This window comes from Hyperoodon ampullatus (assembly GCF_949752795.1).
Source record: "Hyperoodon ampullatus genome assembly, chromosome: 16".
In the NCBI taxonomy this organism is placed as follows: domain Eukaryota; kingdom Metazoa; phylum Chordata; class Mammalia; order Artiodactyla; family Ziphiidae; genus Hyperoodon; species Hyperoodon ampullatus.
The window spans coordinates 77,078,087-77,097,386 of NC_136929.1; the positions used below are offsets into that span (position 1 = coordinate 77,078,087).

Genomic DNA, 19,300 nt, shown 5'->3' on the forward strand with positions numbered 1-19,300 from the left:
AACCATTGAAAAGATAGTTTGTTACTCACAGCTCCAAGGGAGGGTTCATGCCACCCCGTGCAGGGCCACACAGGGAAGCACCAGAGTTGCTCAGGAAGCAGAAGGCACAGGGCCCATGGGAAAGCATGGTGACGCAGGGTAAATGCACCTAGGGTTAGCTGGTTTGAATCATTTCAGTGGTCGCTGAGGATACAGGCTGTCCCTGGTTGTCTGGTGTGATGAGGGCAGGGTAGTATTGCCCACTGGCATGTGAGAGCCAGAGAAAGGAGGTGTTTTGGAGATGGGCTCTGGATTGATGAGTTTGTATGTGAGAGGTACATTCCTTGCTATCTCTGTAAGAATTGGATGGCCCTGGGAGGGGCACTCTCTCCCCAGTCAGCAAGGCTCCAGATGCCAGAGCATCAGGAATACAGAAAGGTAGAAAATATAATGAATGCAGAAGGAGCTATTATTATTCCAGTTTTCAGAGTTGGAAACTGAGGTTGGAAAAGTTAGGTAACTAACAAGGCCACATACTTAATAGTATAGGAAGCCAAAATTTTAACTTAGATCTTTCTCTTCCAACATCCAGATACTTGAGTCATCAAACAGAATTAATTTTCCAGGAAATGTCTAATACATTTTAGAAGGATTTTCATTAAAACATCATTAGACTTTTAAAGTTTGGGTGTTCAGAACCAGGGTATGCTAGCACTTGCTGTCCCTTTGTGCATATTAGAAACGAGCACCTCAGTTCTGTGTGGTATCAGCCTAATGAATCTTAGCCTCTGTTGTTCCCCTAGTTGGGCAGCTTTGTTCAGTTTACAACCTACTTCACCATACTCAGTGGTCCTATTTAAATGAAGATGAGGGAATTCCCTGGTGGTCCAGTGGTTAGGACCGCTGCTTTCACTGCTGTGGCCCAGGGTTCAGTCCCTGTTTTGGGAACTAAGATCCTGCAAGCTGTGCAGCACAGCCAAAAATTTTTTTTAAATAATAAATGAAGATGAATCTGTGCCAGATGAATGAAGTCCAAATTGTAGAATTTCCCATTTCTTTATCAGAAACTTATGTTTGCATGTAATGATTTATTAATTAAAAAATAAATATTTAAAAACTTTCTGAGGGCTTTCCTGGTGGCGCATTGGTTAAGAATCCGCCTGCCAATGCCGGGGACACAGGTTCAAGCCCTGGTCTGGGAAGATCCCACATGCTACGGAGCAACTAAGCCCGTGTGCCACAACTACTGAAGCCCGCGCGCCTAGAGCCCGTGCTCCGCAATAAGAGAAGTCACTGCAATGAGAAGCCTGCGCGCCACAACAAAGAGTAGCCCCTGCTCGCCACAACTAGAGAAAGCCCGCGCGCAGCAACAAAGACCCAACACAGCCAAAAATAATAACAAATACATTTAAAAAAAAACAAACTTTGAGATTCATCATGAGTAAGGAAAGACTAATAAACTTAAGTCTACTTTTTTCTCCATTCTTCAACAATTACTATGTGCCAGGCACATATGTTCTAGGCACTTGGGATATATCAATATACAGAAGAGACAAAGAGATCTGTCTTTGTAGAGTGTACTTTTGAGAAAGGGGAAACAAATAATAAACATAATAAATAAGTAAATTATATTGTATATCAGAAAGTGAATGCTGTGAGGAACAAGCAGAGCAGAGAAAGGGATTTCGCACGTGTGTGTGGGGGGGTGTGACGGGCGCAGCCTATGGCACTAAAGGGGGTGATCACGGCAGACCCCCGTAAGAAGAGCAACGTTGAGCAAGACTCGAAGGAAGTTGGTGGACATCTGAGAGAAGAATAGTTATGTGGGATTCCTCTGGCATTCCAGTGGTGAAGACTCCACGCTTCCAATGCAGGGGGCATGGGCTCGATCCCTGGTCAGGGAACCAAGATCCCACATGCCACACGGCACGGGGTGGGGTGGGGTGGGGAAAGAACATTTATGCACCCAACAAAGGAGCACCTGAATATATAAAGCAGATATTAACAGAAGTAAAGGGAGAAATAGACAGCAAGACAATAATAGTAAGGGACTTTAATACCCCACTTTCATCAATGGATGAATCATCTAGACAGAAATGAAATAAAGAAACATTGGACTTAAATGACACTTTAGTCCAACTGGACTTAACAAGTTTATACAGAACACTTCATCCAAAAGCAACAGAATACACGTTTTTCTCCAGTGCATATGGAACGTCCTCCATGATAGGTTACGTGTTAGGTCACAAAACAAGTCTTGCAAATTTAAGAATATTGAAATCATAGCAAGCATCTTTTCTAATTACAGTGATATGAAACTAGAAATCAATTCCAAGAAAAAAAACTGGAAAATTCACAAATATGTTTAGATTAAACATGCAACTGAACAACCAATGGATGAAAGAAGGAATCAAAAAATATCTTGAGACAAATGAAAATGGAAATACAACATAACAAAACACATGGGATGCAGCAGAAGCAGTTCTAAGAGGGAAGTTCATAGAGATAAGCCTGTATTAAGAAGGAAGAAAGATCTCAGGTAACCTAACTTTACACTTCAAGGAACTAGAAAAAGAGCAAAGCCTGAAGTTAGGGGCTTCCCTGGTTGTCCAGTGGTTAAGACTCCGTGCTTCCACTGCAGGGGGCTTGAGTTCGATCCCTGACTGGGAAACTAAGATCCCACATGCCGTGCAGAGCGGCCAAAAATAAAATTTTTTAAATAGCCCTAAAAGGAAGGAATTAAAGATCAGAGTGAAAATAAATGGAACAGAAACTAAAAAGATAGTAGAAAAGATGAGTGAAACTAAGAGCTGGTTTTTTGGGTTTTTGTTTTGTTTAGTTTTGGCTGAGTTGGGTCTTCGTTGTTGCACGCAGGCTTTCTCTAGTTGTGGTGAACGGGGGCTACTCCTCCTTGTGGTGTGCAGGCTTCTCATTGCGGTGGCTTCTCTTGTGTGGAGCATGGGCTCTAGGTGTGCGGGCTTCAGTAGTTGTGGCACGCGGGCTCAGTCATTGTGGCACGCGGGCTCAGTAGTTGTGGCTCGCGGGCTGTAGAGCATAGGCTCAGTAGTTGCAGCGCACGGGCTTAGTTGCTCCATGGTATGTGGGATCTTCACGGACCAGGGATCGAACCCATGTCCCCTGCGTTGGCAGGCAGATTCTTAACCACTGTGCCACCAGGGAAGTCCTCCTCTTTCATTTCTGATTTTGAGTCCTCTCTTTTTTTTCTTGGTGAGACAAGGGAAAGGCCTGTCTATTCTGTTTATCTTTACAAGAAACCAGCTCTTAGGGCTTCCCTGGTGGTGCAACTAGAGAACCTAGAGAAAGCCCATGCACAGCAATGAAGATCTAACACAGCCAAAAATAAATATTAAAAAAAAAGACATTACAACTGATAAATATAAAGGATCAAAGAGATTTCTATGAACAATTATATGCCAAATAATTGGATAACCTAGAAAAAATGGATAAATTCCTAGAAACATACAACCTACCAAGACTAAATCATGAAGAAGTAGAAAATCTGAACAGACTGATTAATAGTAAGGAGATCGGGCTTCCCTGGTGGCGCAGTGGTTGGGAGTCCACCTGCCGATGCAGGGGACACGGGTTCGTGCCCCGGTCCGGGAAAATCCCACATGCAGCGGAGCGGCTGGGCCCATGGGCCATGGCCGCTGAGCCTGCGTGTCTGGAGCCTGTGCTCCGCAACGGGAGAGGCCACAGCGGTGAGAGGCCCGCGTACCGCAAAAAAAAAAAAAAAATAGTAAGGAGATTGAATAAGTAATCAAAAACCTCCAAACAAACAGAAGTCCAGACCAGGTGGCTTCACAGGTGAAGAGTTAACACCTGTCCTTCTCAGACTTCCCAAAAATGGAAGAGGGAACACTTCCAGACTCATTTTATAAGGTCAGTGTTACCGCAATAGTAAAACCAGACAAGGTCACCACAAGAAAATTACAGGCCAGTATCCTTGATGAACATAGATTTAAAAATCCTCAACAAAATATTAGCAAACCAAATTCAACAATACATTAAAAGGACCATACACTGTGATCAAGTGGGATTTATTCCAGGGATGCAAGGATGGTTCAACATCTGCATATCAGTCAATGTGATACACCACATTAACAGAAGGAAGGATAAAAATTATATGGTCATCTCAATAGATGCAGAAAAAGCACTTGTCAAAATTCAGCATCCATTTATGATAAAAACTGTCAACAAAATGGATATAGAGGGAACGCACCTCAGCTTAATAAAGGCCATATATTGACAAGCCTACAGCTAACATCATACTCAGTGGTGAAAAGCTGAAAGCTTTTCCTCTAATACCAGAAACAAGACAAGGTTGCCCATTCTCACCACTTTTATTCAACGTAGTATCGAAAGTCTTAGCCAGCCAGGACAGTTAGGCAAGTAAGAGAAATAAAATGCATCCAGATAGGAAAGGAAGAAGTAAAACTGTCTCTGTTTTCAAGTGACATATTAGAAAACCGTAGAGTCTACAAAAAACTGTTAGAACTAATAAAGTCAGTGATGTTGCAGGTTACAAAATCAATATACAAAAACCTGTTGCATCTCTATACACTAATAACAAAGTGTCAGAAAGGGAAGTTAAGAAAACAGTACTATTTACAATTGCCTCAAAAAGAATAAAATACCTAGGAATAATTGTAAACAAGGATATGAAAGATCTCTACACTGGAAAGTAGGAGACACTGATGACAGCAAATGAAGAAGAGACACAGATAAATGGAAAGATAACCTGTGATTATGAATTGGAAGAATTCATATTGTTTAAAATGTCCATACTACCCACAGCAATCTACAGAGTCAGTGTGATCCCCATCAAAATTCCAATGCCATTGTTCACAGAAATAGAACAATCCTAAAATGTGTATAGAACCACAAAAGAGCCAAGTAACCAAAACAGCCTTGAAGAAAAAGAACAAAGCTAGAGGCATCTCACTTCCTGATTTCAAATTATATTACACATCTGTAGTAATGAAAACAGTATGTTATTGGCATACAAACAGACACATAGATCAGTGGAATAGAATAAGAGAGCACAGAAATCAACCCATGCGCATATGGCCAGTTAATTTATGACAAGGAACCAAGAAGATACAGTGGGGAAAGGACATTCTCTTCAGTACATGATGTTGGGAAACCTGGGCAGCCACATGCAAAAGAATGAAATTGAACCTCAGTCCTACATCATAGGCAAAAATCAATTCCAAATGGATTAAAGACTTGAACATGAGACCTGAAATCATAAATCTCCTAGAAGAAAATACACGTGGTAAGCTCCTTGACATCAGCCTTGGCAATGATTTTTTGGATTTGACATCAAATGCAAAAGCCACAGAAGCAAAACTAAACAAGTGGGACCATGTCACACTAGAAGCTTCTGCACAGAAAAGGAAATCATTAACAAAACGAAAAGGCACCCTACTGAATGGAAGAAAATATTTGCAAATTATGTGTCTGATAAGGAGTAATATTCAAAATATATAAAGAACTCATACAACTTAATAGCAAAAACAAAACAATCAGATTAAAAAATGATCAGAAGATCTGAATAGACATTTTTCCAATGAAGACATGCAGATGGTCAACAGACACATGAAAAGATGCTCAACATCACTAATCATCGGGGAAATGCAAACCAAAACCACAGCAAGATACCACCTCACACTTTTTAGAATGGCCATTATCAAAAAGACAAGAAATAACAAGGTTTGGCAAGGATGTGGAGAAAAGGGAGCCCTTGTGTGCTGTTTGAGGGAGTGTAAATTAGCGCGGCCATCATGGAGAATGGTACAGAGAGTCCTAAAAAAATTAAAATTAGAACTATTATACAATCCAGAAATTCCACTGCTGGGAGTATATCCAAAGGAAAGGAAAACACTAACTCAAAAAGATATCTGGGGCTTCCCTGGTGGCGCAGTGGTTGGGGGTCCACCTGCCGATGCAGGGGACGCGGGTTCGTGCCTCGGTCCGGGAAGATCCCACATGCCATGGAGCGGCTGGGCCCGTGAGCCGTGGCCGCCGAGCCTGCGCGTCCGGAGCCTGTGCTCTGCGAGGGGAGAGGCCACAACAGTGAGAGGCCCGCGTACCGCAAAAAAAAAAAAAAGAGAGAGATCTGCATCCCTGTGTTCATTGCAGCATCGTTTATAACAGCCAAGACCTGAAAACACTCTTAAGTTTACATTGGTGGATGAAGAAATTGTGGTATAAATATGCAACAGAATTTATACCGTTGCATAAATGGTATAAATTCTGCCATAGAACAAGAAGGAAATCTTGCGGTTTTTGACAACTCAGATGGACCTTGAGGGCATTATAATAAGGGAATAAAGTCAGACATAGAAAGACAAATACCATATTATCTAACTCTTATGTGGAATAAAAAAAAAAACCCATAGATACAAAGAACATTTTGGTGGTTGTCAGAGGTGTTGGGTGGGGGATGGGTGAAGTGGGAGAGGGTGGCAGAATAAGCCTGGGGCTGTGATGTACAACCTGGTGACTATGGCTAATAAGTGTATTTGAAAGTGTCTAAGAGTTAGGTCTTGAAAGATCTCCTCACAAGAAAAAAGTTTTTGTGACTCTGTGTGGTGATGGATGGTAACTAGACTTATGGTAGTGATCCTTTTGCCATATAGACATATATGGAATCATTATGTTGAACTCCTGAAACTAAAATAACATTATATGTCAGTTACATCTGAATTTTTTTTAAGAGTGACTGTGGTAGGCCTCGGTAAGAAGGTAAAGCTGAGCAAAGACTTGACGGGACTTAGCGGATACCTGAGAGAAGCGTGTCTCTAACAGAGGAGACATCTGACCTTTAGAGTAAAGGCCCAGAGGAGGAGCACCATGCCAGGCAGCTGGCAAGGCTGGAGTAGATAAGCAGGGGGAACGGGTCCAGGAGGCGGCCAGGGTTGCAGGGTCGTTGTGGGCGTTGCAAGGGCCGTGGAATGGGGAACAGGGGTAACGCCATCAGCCTTATTAAGGGTCCCTCTGGCTGCTGTGTGGAAAGTAGACTGGAGGGGAGGAGATGGCACCCCTTGGAAGGCTATTGCAGTACCATTGAGGCAGGTGAGAAATTATTAGATCTAGTTTTTAGAAACTACTTATCCGAAGTTTTTAAAAAGCTGTTTGCTAAAAAAATCAATTTTATGCTTTCCTAGATACAAATCTCTGTTTTAAAAACTTTGTGGAAAGGTGTGTAAAGTGTACCCTAAACGTGCTTGGAGAGCGGAATGTTCTTGTCTTTTGTGGTTTTTGAGAAAACGTTGTTGATGACCTTTAGAGAGCCACATCTTAGTGGTCCTTCCAAACATGAAAGGTTTATAACAATAGTGCGCAGGATAATTTTGTATAAAAAGTGGTTTCTTAATGCGTTGTCTCTATTTATACAAGCTTTGCCACAGGAAATCTACAGAGAGTTGTCCAAAGGTAAAATACCTCATTGCAGGCTTCCCTGGTGGCGCAGTGGTTGAGAATCCGCCTGCCAATGCAGGGGTCATGGGTTCGAGCCCTGGTCTGGGAAGATCCCACATGCCATGGAGCACCTAAGCCCGTGCGCCACAACTACTGAGCCTGTGCTCTAGAGCCCGTGAGCCACAACTACTGAGCGCATGTGCCGCAACTACGGAAGCCCGCACGCCTACAGCCCGTGCTCCGCAACAAGAGAAGCCACTGCAATGAGAAGCCCGTGCACTGCAACAAAGAGTAGCCCCCGCTCTCCACAACTAGAGAAAGCCCACATGCAGCAACGAAGACCCAACGCAGCCAAAAATAAATAAATTTTAAAAATTAAAAAAAAAATACATCATTGCCATGACATTCTTGCCATCTTTTTTGTGACATTGATAGATGTATAGTACCCATTTGTTTCACAAGATGGGGAGATAGAAGAATCACTTGATGTATTTAAAAGGTATTGCGGTTACTCTGGAAGAGAAGAGAAGATAGATGTCAGAATCACCTAATGCTAAAAACCTTCCTGTTGGCCTGTAAACAGTGTTTAAATCAAGCAGGAGCCGCTCTTGTTCTGTGAGGCTGTGGTTGGCTGTGCAGCTTTGTTGCGAGAGCGAGTGCTTAAAGGCTTCCTTGTGATCCTCTTGCTAGAGACTGACTTCTTCTGGGTTAACACTTGCTTCTGTTGAGATGAATCTAGCCGTTAGAATGGGTAACAGAAGCTGTTTTCGTTCACTAATGCCTTGTGGCAAATTGACAAACCAAAATCGGTGATGACCGAAACAGGCTCTGTAGGAAGGGAGCAAGGATTAAAGAGGGGGGAATGGAAGCAGCTGAAGGGATGACTGTGCAGTGGTGTTCCGAAGATACAGACTAGGGAAGTCCAAAGATAAATTTATCACAATTAGTTTCTGGTTATATAATTAAAACAAGCAAATAGTAGCGTAGATGGAGAAAACCCTCATGTATCCTGGATGTTGGGGAAAGCTTGAACATATGTATAAAGTACAAAAGAAAAACGTTGGGTAAAAATGTCCATCTTTTTATTTATTACTGAAACTATTGCTAAAATTTAAGAGCAGTTTTTAAAGTGACTCTTTCTGACATGTTCTGTAAGCAAGCCCCTCTGATAATACCAATTCTCTGCTTTGGGAAATGTTGCTTTTGGATGTATTACCTAATTTATTTTTTTACTTCTCATATCTGGCAATTTTTTGGCGAATTCAACAATCTTCAGGAAGAACCAAATTTGTAAGAGTATATTTTGGAGGTTGACTATTCTGAAAAGTAAGTCTTCTTTTTCCTTCCCTCAGAATGAACTCTCAGATACACGTGCAAAATTCCACATACTTTTTCTATTCTTTGTGTCGACAATGTTCTTCATCAGCGTATTGTCACTTCTCAGCTACCACTGCTGGCTCGTTGGGAAAAACAGAACAACCATAGGTAAGTAGGTTAAAATAAAGCATAATTATTTAGGAAAATGGCCACAAATGAACATGAAATCTAGAGAAGAACAAAAGATGATAAAGATAAAATAATTCTGTATTAAAATTAACTTGGACTGGATAGGAACAATGGCTGTTTAATAAACGTAAAGGTTCATAATTTTGAGAAGGTTGAGGAAGTAAGATTGACTTTTATATATTTTTTCAGTAGTGTGTTGTATATAAAAGTAGAGAACTGACTATATTTTATAAATTTTAATAAAAGCTGTTTCCTGCATTTGTTGTATCACTAATGTTAGCACTTATGTCCCTTTTTTGCTCTTTTTTTTTTTTTTTTTTTTTTTTTTTGCGGTACGCGGGCCTCTCACTGTTGTGGCCTCTCCCGTTGCAGAGCACAGGCTCCGGACGCGCAGGCCCAGTGGCCATGGCTCACGGGCCCAGCCGCTCCGTGGCATGTGGGATCTTCCCAGACCAGGGCACGAACCCGTGTCCCCTGCCTCGGCAGGCGGACTCGCAACCACTGCGCCACCAGGGAAGCCTCCTGCTCATTTTTTTAAAATGAAAACATTGGGGAAGAATTCAGTAAGGTATTCCAATAATTGGACACACACTTCTTAAACAACAGTGGTGTGGCATTGCTCAGACTAAACCATTGGCATGTAAGCAGCAACACCAGCCATAACTGGAATATTGAGGTATTGGCTAACAAAATAGGGATCTGTCACAGTGTTTCGAAAGAAGGTTAAACACTCCCTGCTGTCTAAAGGAGAGTTGGACATACTTTAACATAGAAAGATGCAGACGTTGTAGGGAGATTCTTAGGTATTTACATTTGGATCACTTTAGTCTCATGTCTTATGGAGTCCTGTAAACCAGGACGGGCTTCCAGGGTAAGGGTTTGGTGCCCTGCCTTCCCCAGCTCACTCTGCTGTTGCGCTCTCCTCCAGTTCCCACGCCTTCATCCCTCTTCCATGTGAATAAGCTTCCTTATGTCAATTAATTTATCATCGTCACAGAATATCCTGTCATCTCTTCACCTTTAACCCGAGGTCACAGAAGGCAGCCCACATGCAAAGCCTAGCTCTTCAGACCTCCCAAGCAGCTGGACACTGAGAGATTTCACACAGAAAAGGAGATTTCTTCTTTTCAAAACTGACGACTCTGGTGGCCCTATTTTCCCACCTGGTGTCATTCGGTAGGAGCTCAGTAGTGGCTGACTTGCTTCGGTGGCCACGAGCATTTAATTGGCCGTGGTTCCCACCCTGCTTCACTTGTTTCCCACCCAAACCCTGTAGGTGTCTGAGAGGTGAGTGCTTCCTGGGAAACACATTGTTCTCTTAAAAACAATCTTTTTCAAACGTTTTTACCAGTGATTACAGTAAGAAATGCATCATTTTATATCACTACCTAGTGCATGCACACACATTTATAAAATTATGTAATTAGAATAAGCAAAATCTTCGTAAAACATCATTAATGTCTACTATGTCCAATATACTCTGATATTTTCTGTTCTAGATCTTTAAAAAGAAATGCTGGTTTCAAAGCACTGAATTGATTCTACAGCCTATTCAGATGTTTAAACCCACACTTTGAAAGACCTTCCCCTAACACACCACTCCCCGCACACCCTGGTGTTACCCAGCTCTCCACTGCTGCTTCCAGATGTCCTTTGGGGCATCACTTGTACCTTTCTCATAGCTGTCACCGCCCTACCTTGAATCATTTCTCGTGTTACAGAGTTTCTATTAATACATTCAAACTGCTGCTGTCACCCCAGACAGGCTGGGTGGTCTCTTTGATCCTGATAGCCAGTCATTCCTGTACCCAAACACTGAACCTTTCATCACTTGAAACTGAAGAGGTCTCACATTTTCACCTTGAAGTCTCCATTCTCTGACCACAGTCTTTATGTGTTCAGCTCTCCCTTTCCGTGTTCCAGCGTGCGCCCTTTTTAGCTTACTGAGTCCTCCACACTCCACCACTTTTCTCTCACGTTTCTTTCCCTTCTGGTTTTGTTTCTCACCCTTTTCCATTCTAGATCCCATAATAAATGCCCTCAAGCTCCCAGCAGCACCCTCGCACTACACATGCCCCTAAGTGCCTCTTCTCCCATGACGCCTTTGCCAGTCCTTTACCCAGGTTATTCCAGCGATGCGTTCTTCTCCCAGTGCGATGGGGCTGGAGAGAGCTGGTGAAGGCCGTCTCGCTCCCACAGCGGTGGTCACAACTACAGATTCAAAGTCTCAGACCTTACTTAGGCCCTCAGCTCTGTTTGGCAGTAATGTCATGTGTTTCTGATCAGGTTTGCCACCTTATTACTCACAATAGGTATTCCAGCCTTTGATCATTCTCCCTAATTTCCTTACCTATTTTGTGAATGCTTCATAGAAAAATTAGAAGTTATCACAAGTAAATTCTTATCGTCTCACCTTTATAACCTCACACAAACATTTCTACTTTCAAACCCATTACTGTCACCCTCTTTCTAATTTCTGCGGACACGATGTCTTTTCTGGTATCTATGGTTAATCTTTAGAACCTTTTCTGAAGGCCATCCCATTTCTTCTAGAACTTTCTTCCATCAGTTTTTACTTCACTTTTCTGTGTCATCAACCTTTCCCAATCCATCTCTCCCTGGCTCCTTCTTATCCATAGCTTATAAAACGTTCTGAAATGCATTTTGTCTTTAAACAGAGATCCTAGGCGCTGGCCGCCATCAGCTTCCTCACTTGTTATTATTCATAGCTCAGGATCGAGCTCAGGCGTCACCTCCTGCATATTTCACCTTCCTTGGCCACCACCCCACATGTATCCGTATCACACTGTCATTCTGATAGACTTTTGTTAGACTGTGGGTTCTTTGATCAGAATTTCATCTACTTTACCTTGGGATCCCAAAACCTGGTGCTTTGCCATAGGCACGTAGTAGGAAGTTGATAAATAATGAATGAGTGAAGTTGCAAGAGATAGAATATTTTTAAAAAAAAAGAAGAAAAAGAAAAAGGCTAAGGTGTATTGAACATTCTTCAGTCGATTTTCCTTAATATCACACAATTATCTTGACATTTTCGTTTTATAAGGGTGATGAAATATTCAAGAGGTTATATTTTTTTCCCAAAAAAGTTTAAAAAGAAAAAAACTGGTACTTTCCTTCCCTCCTATAATTTTCGAATAGGTTAACTCTTCTTTTTTGTAATATATATCTGTAACAGAATCATTCCGTGCACCCACATTTTCATATGGACCTGATGGAAACGGTTTCTCGCTTGGATGCAGTAAAAATTGGAGACAAGTCTTTGGTGATGAAAAGAAATACTGGCTACTTCCAATATTTTCAAGGTAGTTTATAAAACGCACGTCTCAGAAATTATGGAACCTGTGATAGTCTCCGTCTCTCTGATTAAGTGACTCAGAGAATATAGTATATTATGACATTATGAGCCTCAAGAATGAAAACTCAGAATACCTTGATTACATGAAGTATTTTATTTTTCATGTTTTTTATACGGGTGAAGGAGAGTTTGGGCATATATTTGAATGAGAAAAAAAGATGATTCATAGGAAATAAGAATCACTCTTTTTTTTTCAAAATGAAAATAAGTTTGTGAAGTAAAGAATCATAAGAATTTATATTTATTAGCCATATCTTCAAAGATTTCCAATACAGGTTATGTATTCTGTTGTGTCTTAAATCAAAGAAGACCCAACACATAATGCAGTTTTTACCTGCATTTAAATTTAAATGAGAATATATGCTCAAGATGATTCATAATTTCCTTTTCTCCCAAATTCTCAGCCATCCTAGGCCATCTATATACCAAAAGTCATTATAGAGAAGGAAAAAGTATTTGAAATTCAAGTACCATATTTGTAAGTGTTGTGGGGTTTTTTCCTTTTTTCCCTTAACAGGGAACTGTATTGCTTGTTATTTTGTCTGAAAATGACATATTTGCATTCTTTTTTTTTTGGCCATGCCACATGGGATCTTAGTTCCCTGACCAGAGCTTGAACCCAGGCCCCAGCAGTGAAAGGTCAAAGTCCTAACCATTGGATGGCCAGGGAATTCCCAATTGCCTTCATTTTTGAAAGACATTTTGCTTGGCATAGAATTGTAGATGCTGCTTGCATTTTTTCTGATAAGAAGTTTGTGGATATTATGTTTATTATTATTTCTGTAATATGACATTTTTCTCTGGCTGCTTTTAAGATTTTGTTTATCACTAGTTTCTTGCAATTTGATTATGCCATGCCCGGTGTCGTTTGCTTCATGACTCTCGTGCTTAGGATCGTTGAGCTTCTTGGATCTGTACTTTTTAAACTTTCATCAGATTTGGAAAGTCCTTTTAACCACTGTCTCTTCAGGTATTTCTTCTGTCGCCTCCCTCCCCTTGTCCCTGCAGGGACCCCAGCTACATGTCTGTGGCTCCTCGGGAGGCTCTGCCACGGCTCACTGGTGGCTACTCACCTTCTGTTCCGTCTTTTTCCTGAGTTTCATCTTCAAGTGCGCCAGTCTCTTCTGTGAGCCTTATCTGTTGTCTCTTATATTCAGGTGCTTCCACTGCGACTGGTTGGAACATAGACTATTATTTTTAAAGGTTATTTTCTCTAAACAGAAATTTCAATGTTGGGAGTTGGGTTTGTTTGTTTGTTTCTTGCGGTACGCGGGCCTCTCACTGCTGTGGCCTCTCCCGTTGCGGAGCACAGGCTCCGGACGCGCAGGCTCAGGGGCCATGGCTCACGGGCCCAGCCGCTCCGCGGCATGTGGGATCTTCCCGGACCGGGGCACGAACCCGTGTCCCCTGCATCGGCAGGCGGACTCTCAACCACTGCGCCACCAGGGGAGCCCGGCAGTTGGGTTTTTTGTCTTTGTTTTTTTTTTTTCCCCTTCTTTGAAGATGTTGTTCCATTATCATCTGCCTTGTGTTGTTTGTATCAATAAATCAGCCTCTCTTATCTTTATTCCACTGTTTGTACAGGCACACCTCAGAGATTATTGCAGGTTTGGTTCCAGACCACCACAATAAAGCACATATCATAGTAAAGAGAGTCATACGAACTTTTTGGTTTCCCAGTGCATATAACAGTCTATAACCATAGACTGTTAAGTGTTCAATAGCATTATGTCTTAAAAAAAAAACAATGTACATACTTTGATTTAAAAATACTTTATTGCTAAAAACTGCTAATTGTTATGTGAGTCTTCAGCAAGTTGTAATCTTTTTGCTGGTGGAGGGTTTGAAATATTGTGAGAATTGCCAAAATGTGACACACAGATGCAAAGTGAGCAAATGCCATTGGAAAAATGGCACCGATAGACTTGCTCCATGTAGGGTTGCCTCAAACCTTTAATTTATAAAAATCACAGTATCTGCAAAGCACAGTAAAATGAAACACAATGAAATGAGGTATGCTTGTAAATTACTATGTCTATTTTTTCCCCTGTGGCTACTTTTAAGATTTTATCTTTATCACTGGTTTTAAGTAGTCTGATGATGATGTTCCTTAGTATGGTTTGCCTTGTGTTTATCCTCTTTGGAGTTCATTATGGCTGCGTTGGGTCTTCGTTGCTGTGCGCAGGCCTTCTCTAGTTGCAGCGAGCAGGGGCTACTCTTTGTTGCGGTGTGCGGGCTTCTCATTTAGTGGCTTCTCTTTGTTGCGGAGCACAGGCTCTAGGCACACGGCTTGCAGTAGTTGTGGCACATGGGCTCAGTAGTTGTGGCAGACGGGCTCAGTAGTTGTGGCTCGTGGGCTCCAGAGCGCAGGCTCAGTAGCTGTGGCGCACGGGCTTTGTTGCTCCGCGGCATGTGGGATCTTCCCGGACCAGGGCTCTAACCTGTGTCCCCAGCATTGATTGGCAGGAGGATCCTTACCCACTGGGACACCAGGGAAGTCCGATCTGAGTGGTTTTGAAATGCGTTTCGATCGTTTCTTCTGCCTGCGTCCTGTCCCGGTGCCCCTCCCCCACTGGCTTTTCCGGTTCTCGTCGATCCACGTCACGACCCGCTGGCCGGTGCTGTTGCCCCTCCGTTCTCCCCCTCCATCTTCTTTCTCTCTTGGCCTCAAATGGGACCGTTTCTATTGTTACATCTGTGAGTTCACTTATCTTTTCTTCTGTAATGTCTACTGTTAAGCTCATCCAGTGAATTTCTTATTTCAGATACTATATTTTTCAGCTCCAGAAGTTGTTTGGTTCTTTTTTTATATCTTACATTTCTGTTTTCTTTATATCCACTTTTTCCAGTTAATTCATGGACATATTTGTAATCACTGTTTTAATGTCTTTGTTTCAAGTGTTCATGGTCATTTCTAAATCTTTTCTATTGACTTTTTGTCCTCTCAGTTGTGATCACATTTTCCTGCTTTTTATGCTAGTAATTTTTGATTGGATGGTGGACATTTTGAATTCTGAGTGTTTAAATTTTGTCTCCCTTTAAAGAATGTTGAATTTTGTTTTGGCAGACTTCTGTTTCAACTTAGTCCTCCTTGCTGAAACCTTTGGTTGGGTGTAGGTAGCATTTTCTCTAGGGCAAGTTTATTCCTACCGCAAAGGTGAGAGCCTGGTTTATTCCTACCACAAAGGTGAGAGCCTGCTGCGGTCTCTGCCATATCCACATGTTCAGTGAGGTCTCTCTACTCCGGCAGGTCGAATGCAAATGGCTTCCAGTGCTGTGCAGGCTCTGAATTGTTCAGCTTACACTCCCCAGTTGTTCTTTCCCCAGATTCACATGTGTGGCTTAGTATTCATCAGAAGACTCAAGTAAAACCCTGTGCAGATTTCTGTAGCCCTTTCTCTGCACATATCCCCCTTCCTCAGCTCTGTCCGATAGAAGCAAGCCTCCTCATCTTCTCGAAACTCCCATCTCTCTCACCTTAATTCAGTGAGACCACCTTGCTCTGCACATCCCCCTGTTGGTGCTCAAGTTCTGGCAGAAGCTGCAACTCCTTGGTTGGTTTCTCTTCTTTCAGACACCACAGTTCTGTGCTGCCTGTTTTGAAAAGAGTTGTTGTATGTACTGTTCAACAGGAGGTCAAATGTACCAGTCAGTCCATCTTGGCTGGAAGTGGAATTCCCTGCGGTACACAGTTTTGATGTTTCTAGAATGTGGAAGGCATAGCTGTACTTTCTTTTAAGTTGTGAACTTCTTGAAGGCAGAGATTTTCTTTTCTTTTGTTCAGTGGTATACCCCTAGCACTTCAAATGGTACTCGGAACATCCAGTATACTTTCATTTAATGAATGTTGTTGAATAAATATGTGGAACTTACATCTTGAATTTCAGTTTGAGCATTTATGATATCTTAAATGATTGTGATAAGCAGTCAGTTACCCAAATATTTGAATATGTATGTTTATCATGACTTTAATAGACATGATCATTTTAATAGTCATGGAAGATACTGTTTTTAACTATATGTAAATTATAAAAGAAAAAGACGTATTTCCTCAGTGGAGTCTAATAACCCTCTAAATTAGAAATCTTAGAAATCATTCTCTGAAATGACAAGTTGTGATAATTTTATACCATGCTTCTGGAAAATAGGTGTTAAATTTGACCACTTTGATTTAACTGAACATGATTAAATTATTACTGATATTTTTCATTATGCAGTCAGGGTGATGGCTGCAGTTTTCCGACTCGTCTTGTGGGGACGGATCCAGAACAAGCTTCTGTTTCAAACCACAGTGAAAATACCAGAAGGTGTGCTTCTTGTCATTAAGTTTTTCAGAATTCATTATAGAGCAAACTGTGTGTGTGTGTGTGTGTGTGTGTGTGTGTGTGTGTGTGTGTGTGTGTTATACATAGATAAATACAGTAGTAATGTAGCAAGCCAGCATAGATAAAGAGAAATTCTATTCAGTTTTTTTTAACTGAGGGTTAAAATGTGGATATAGCTGATATGCTCAGGATAACCATATTTTTTATCATTCAAACCAGAACACTTTTGAGAGTAAGAAAGTGAACGCTTGCTATTAGTAGTTGAAGCAGGACAGTCTCATGTCACTGGACGCGTCTGGCAGGGTAGGAAGCACGGCTACCCTGCCTGCGCTGCGTCTTCCTAGAAACGAAGACTCTTTCAAGATTTGATTATGTTGGTTTATATCAGTTATATTTTCAAAGAAGTTAGTCATTGTACTATTCACCATTTTATTTTGATAAACAGATTTTAACTGCAGCGTGAAAATAATATTAATGAGGATTCAAAAATACAAATACAAAATTTTTCTTCTTCGTCTTAGAGGATATTTTCTCAGAGTTTGTATGGCGAGCACACTGATTCATAAATTCAGAGAAATAGTTCATTTTAAATGAAATTTTAAAGGAGATAGAGATGCTTCTGTCAAAGTGAAACACTTGAAACCTACTTACTACAGAAATAAGTTGTGGGGGGAGGAGGGATTATAAATTCCAAGCTAGGGGATTAATTTTGGAAGAGCATAGGCCTTAGAATCTAGGACCTCAGAGCTCGAAGAAGTTACTTAAACTGTCTGAGCCTCAGCTGCCAGCTCTATGAGAGGAGGATTTGTACTCCCTTCGGGGGTTATTGTGAAGATTGCGATGGCGTGTAGAAAGCACCCAGCACAGCGTCTGCCCATAGTGGGTCCCCAACAATACTAGTTCCCTTTTCCGCCTTCTTTTTTTCCTCCATTCCCTCCCTCCCTGGATGTCTTAGCTAGAAAACTAAGTCTACGCTAAATCACTAAATCATTTTTTCCCCTTAGATCTATACTGCAGAGGTAGAAAGCAGAAAACTTGGGAAATGACAGGTAATCTTTTTGTCCTGGCCACAGACGTAGATCCTCACCTGTCCTTGTGCTACCTTATGGCTCTTGATTAACATGTTAAAAATGTTTCAGATTGGCCTCTGAAGCTGTTTTTCTTTTATCTAATTGTTTTCATTGGCAGTGCTGAGTACAAATTCTTGGGTCTAGAGAGCCATTTAATGCGGGGGGGTTGGGGGCACATTTTCTCTTGAAGATGGAGTTTTTACAGAGTGCTGAGATCTCATGAGTTGCCCTCACATTTAGGAGAAGGAATACTAATTTGCTTCTTATTAATTAAGTATCATTAATTGAGCATTAGACTATTTACTAAATTATTTGCTCCTCTTTCAGTATTGGCTCAAATCCACCCTTTCCTATCAAACCGCTTAGTGAATCAAAAAACCGCTTGTTGGACAGTGAATCTCAGTGGCTAGAGAATGGATCTGAAGAAGGTGTTATCAGATCAGGTAATGCTCGTCATCTGAAAACATTGCTTTGTCTGGTTAAAATGAAAATCACCAGGTTTAATAAATGTGGAAAAAGTAAAATACACTATGTGCTATTTTAAAATACTAAAATATTTGAAACTTTTTAATAAACTATCTTATACGTGGGCCGTTAGCATTTACTGGTAGCTTTCACGGAGGCGAAGGGTGAGTGAGGAAGTGTAGTGGCTGCTGCTGTGTTTTTTTCTGTTCATGATTTTGTTTTTCCTTGTTGTTACCCAGCCATGTATTTTGTCACCTCAGATGTAGACAATTCTTTTGGCATAATATTTTGGATAATGCTTAAACAAGGTTATCCTTTGGGGTCATAGCTTTTGCTTATTTGAAAATAATTTTGAAATGCCTTGTACTCTTTGGCTGTCTTGTCTTAGTATAAAAAGAGTGCACTGAATGTATTTGAAACATGGTGACTTAATCATTTCATGAATTGTGGTACATTATACAACAGTTGATAAGATAGAAGTGCGCTTTTGAATCAGGCCTTGGTTTATAATATAGTCTGGCCGCTCGCTAGCATTACAGCTTAAATCACATCTGTGGTGGTTCTTAATACTAGTAATAACATTCTTCTTGCACTGTAGGAAGATGGTTTGGTACTAACTCTAGGAAATAACCTAAAACTTGAAAGCTTGCTGTCACAATTTCTGATTTGTTGTTAATTGTCATTTTGGCTTTCAGTAGCATTTCAATTCTCTTAAATTAGTTTCATTGAGACCTTCATTCAGGGAACTTACTTGGTGGCCCAGGGGTTAGGAATCCACCTGCCAATGCAGGGGACACAGGTTCGAGCCCTGGTCCAGGAGGATCCCACATGCCACGGAGCAACTGAGCCCATGTGCTGCAGCTGCTGGGCTTGTGCTCTGGAGCCCGCGAGCCACAACTACTGAGCCCGCATGCCACAACTACTGAAGCGCATGTGCCTGGAGCCCATGCTCCGCAACGAGAGGCCACTGCACTGAGAAGCCCGTGCACCACAACAAAGACCCAACACAGCCAAAAATAAATAAAATAAATATTTTTAAAAAGACCTTCATTCAGGTCATTAGACCCTCAGTATAAAATCAAGGGGAAAATCCATTTGTGGACTTGAAAGTATTGCTCCTGAACATCTTTAGA

At 41.4% G+C, this 19,300-nt stretch overlaps 1 protein-coding gene across 2 annotated transcripts in view; it reads left to right on the forward strand.

Moving 5' to 3' along the window:
* ZDHHC20 (zDHHC palmitoyltransferase 20) overlaps positions 1 to 19,300 on the forward strand; it is a gene marked incomplete at both ends in the record, with an annotated part of 68,702 nt that overhangs the window by 49,143 nt on the left and 259 nt on the right. The window contains 5 exons of one of the 2 annotated variants that reach the window (XM_079721886.1): positions 7,405 to 7,440; positions 8,778 to 8,910; positions 12,128 to 12,254; positions 16,525 to 16,614; positions 18,030 to 18,145. In XM_079721886.1, the coding sequence (XP_079578012.1) occupies positions 7,405 to 7,440; positions 8,778 to 8,910; positions 12,128 to 12,254; positions 16,525 to 16,614; positions 18,030 to 18,145 (502 nt within the window). The remainder of the gene's footprint in view (positions 1 to 7,404; positions 7,441 to 8,777; positions 8,911 to 12,127; positions 12,255 to 16,524; positions 16,615 to 18,029; positions 18,146 to 19,300) is intronic. The other variant, XM_079721887.1, reaches the window with a different exon arrangement.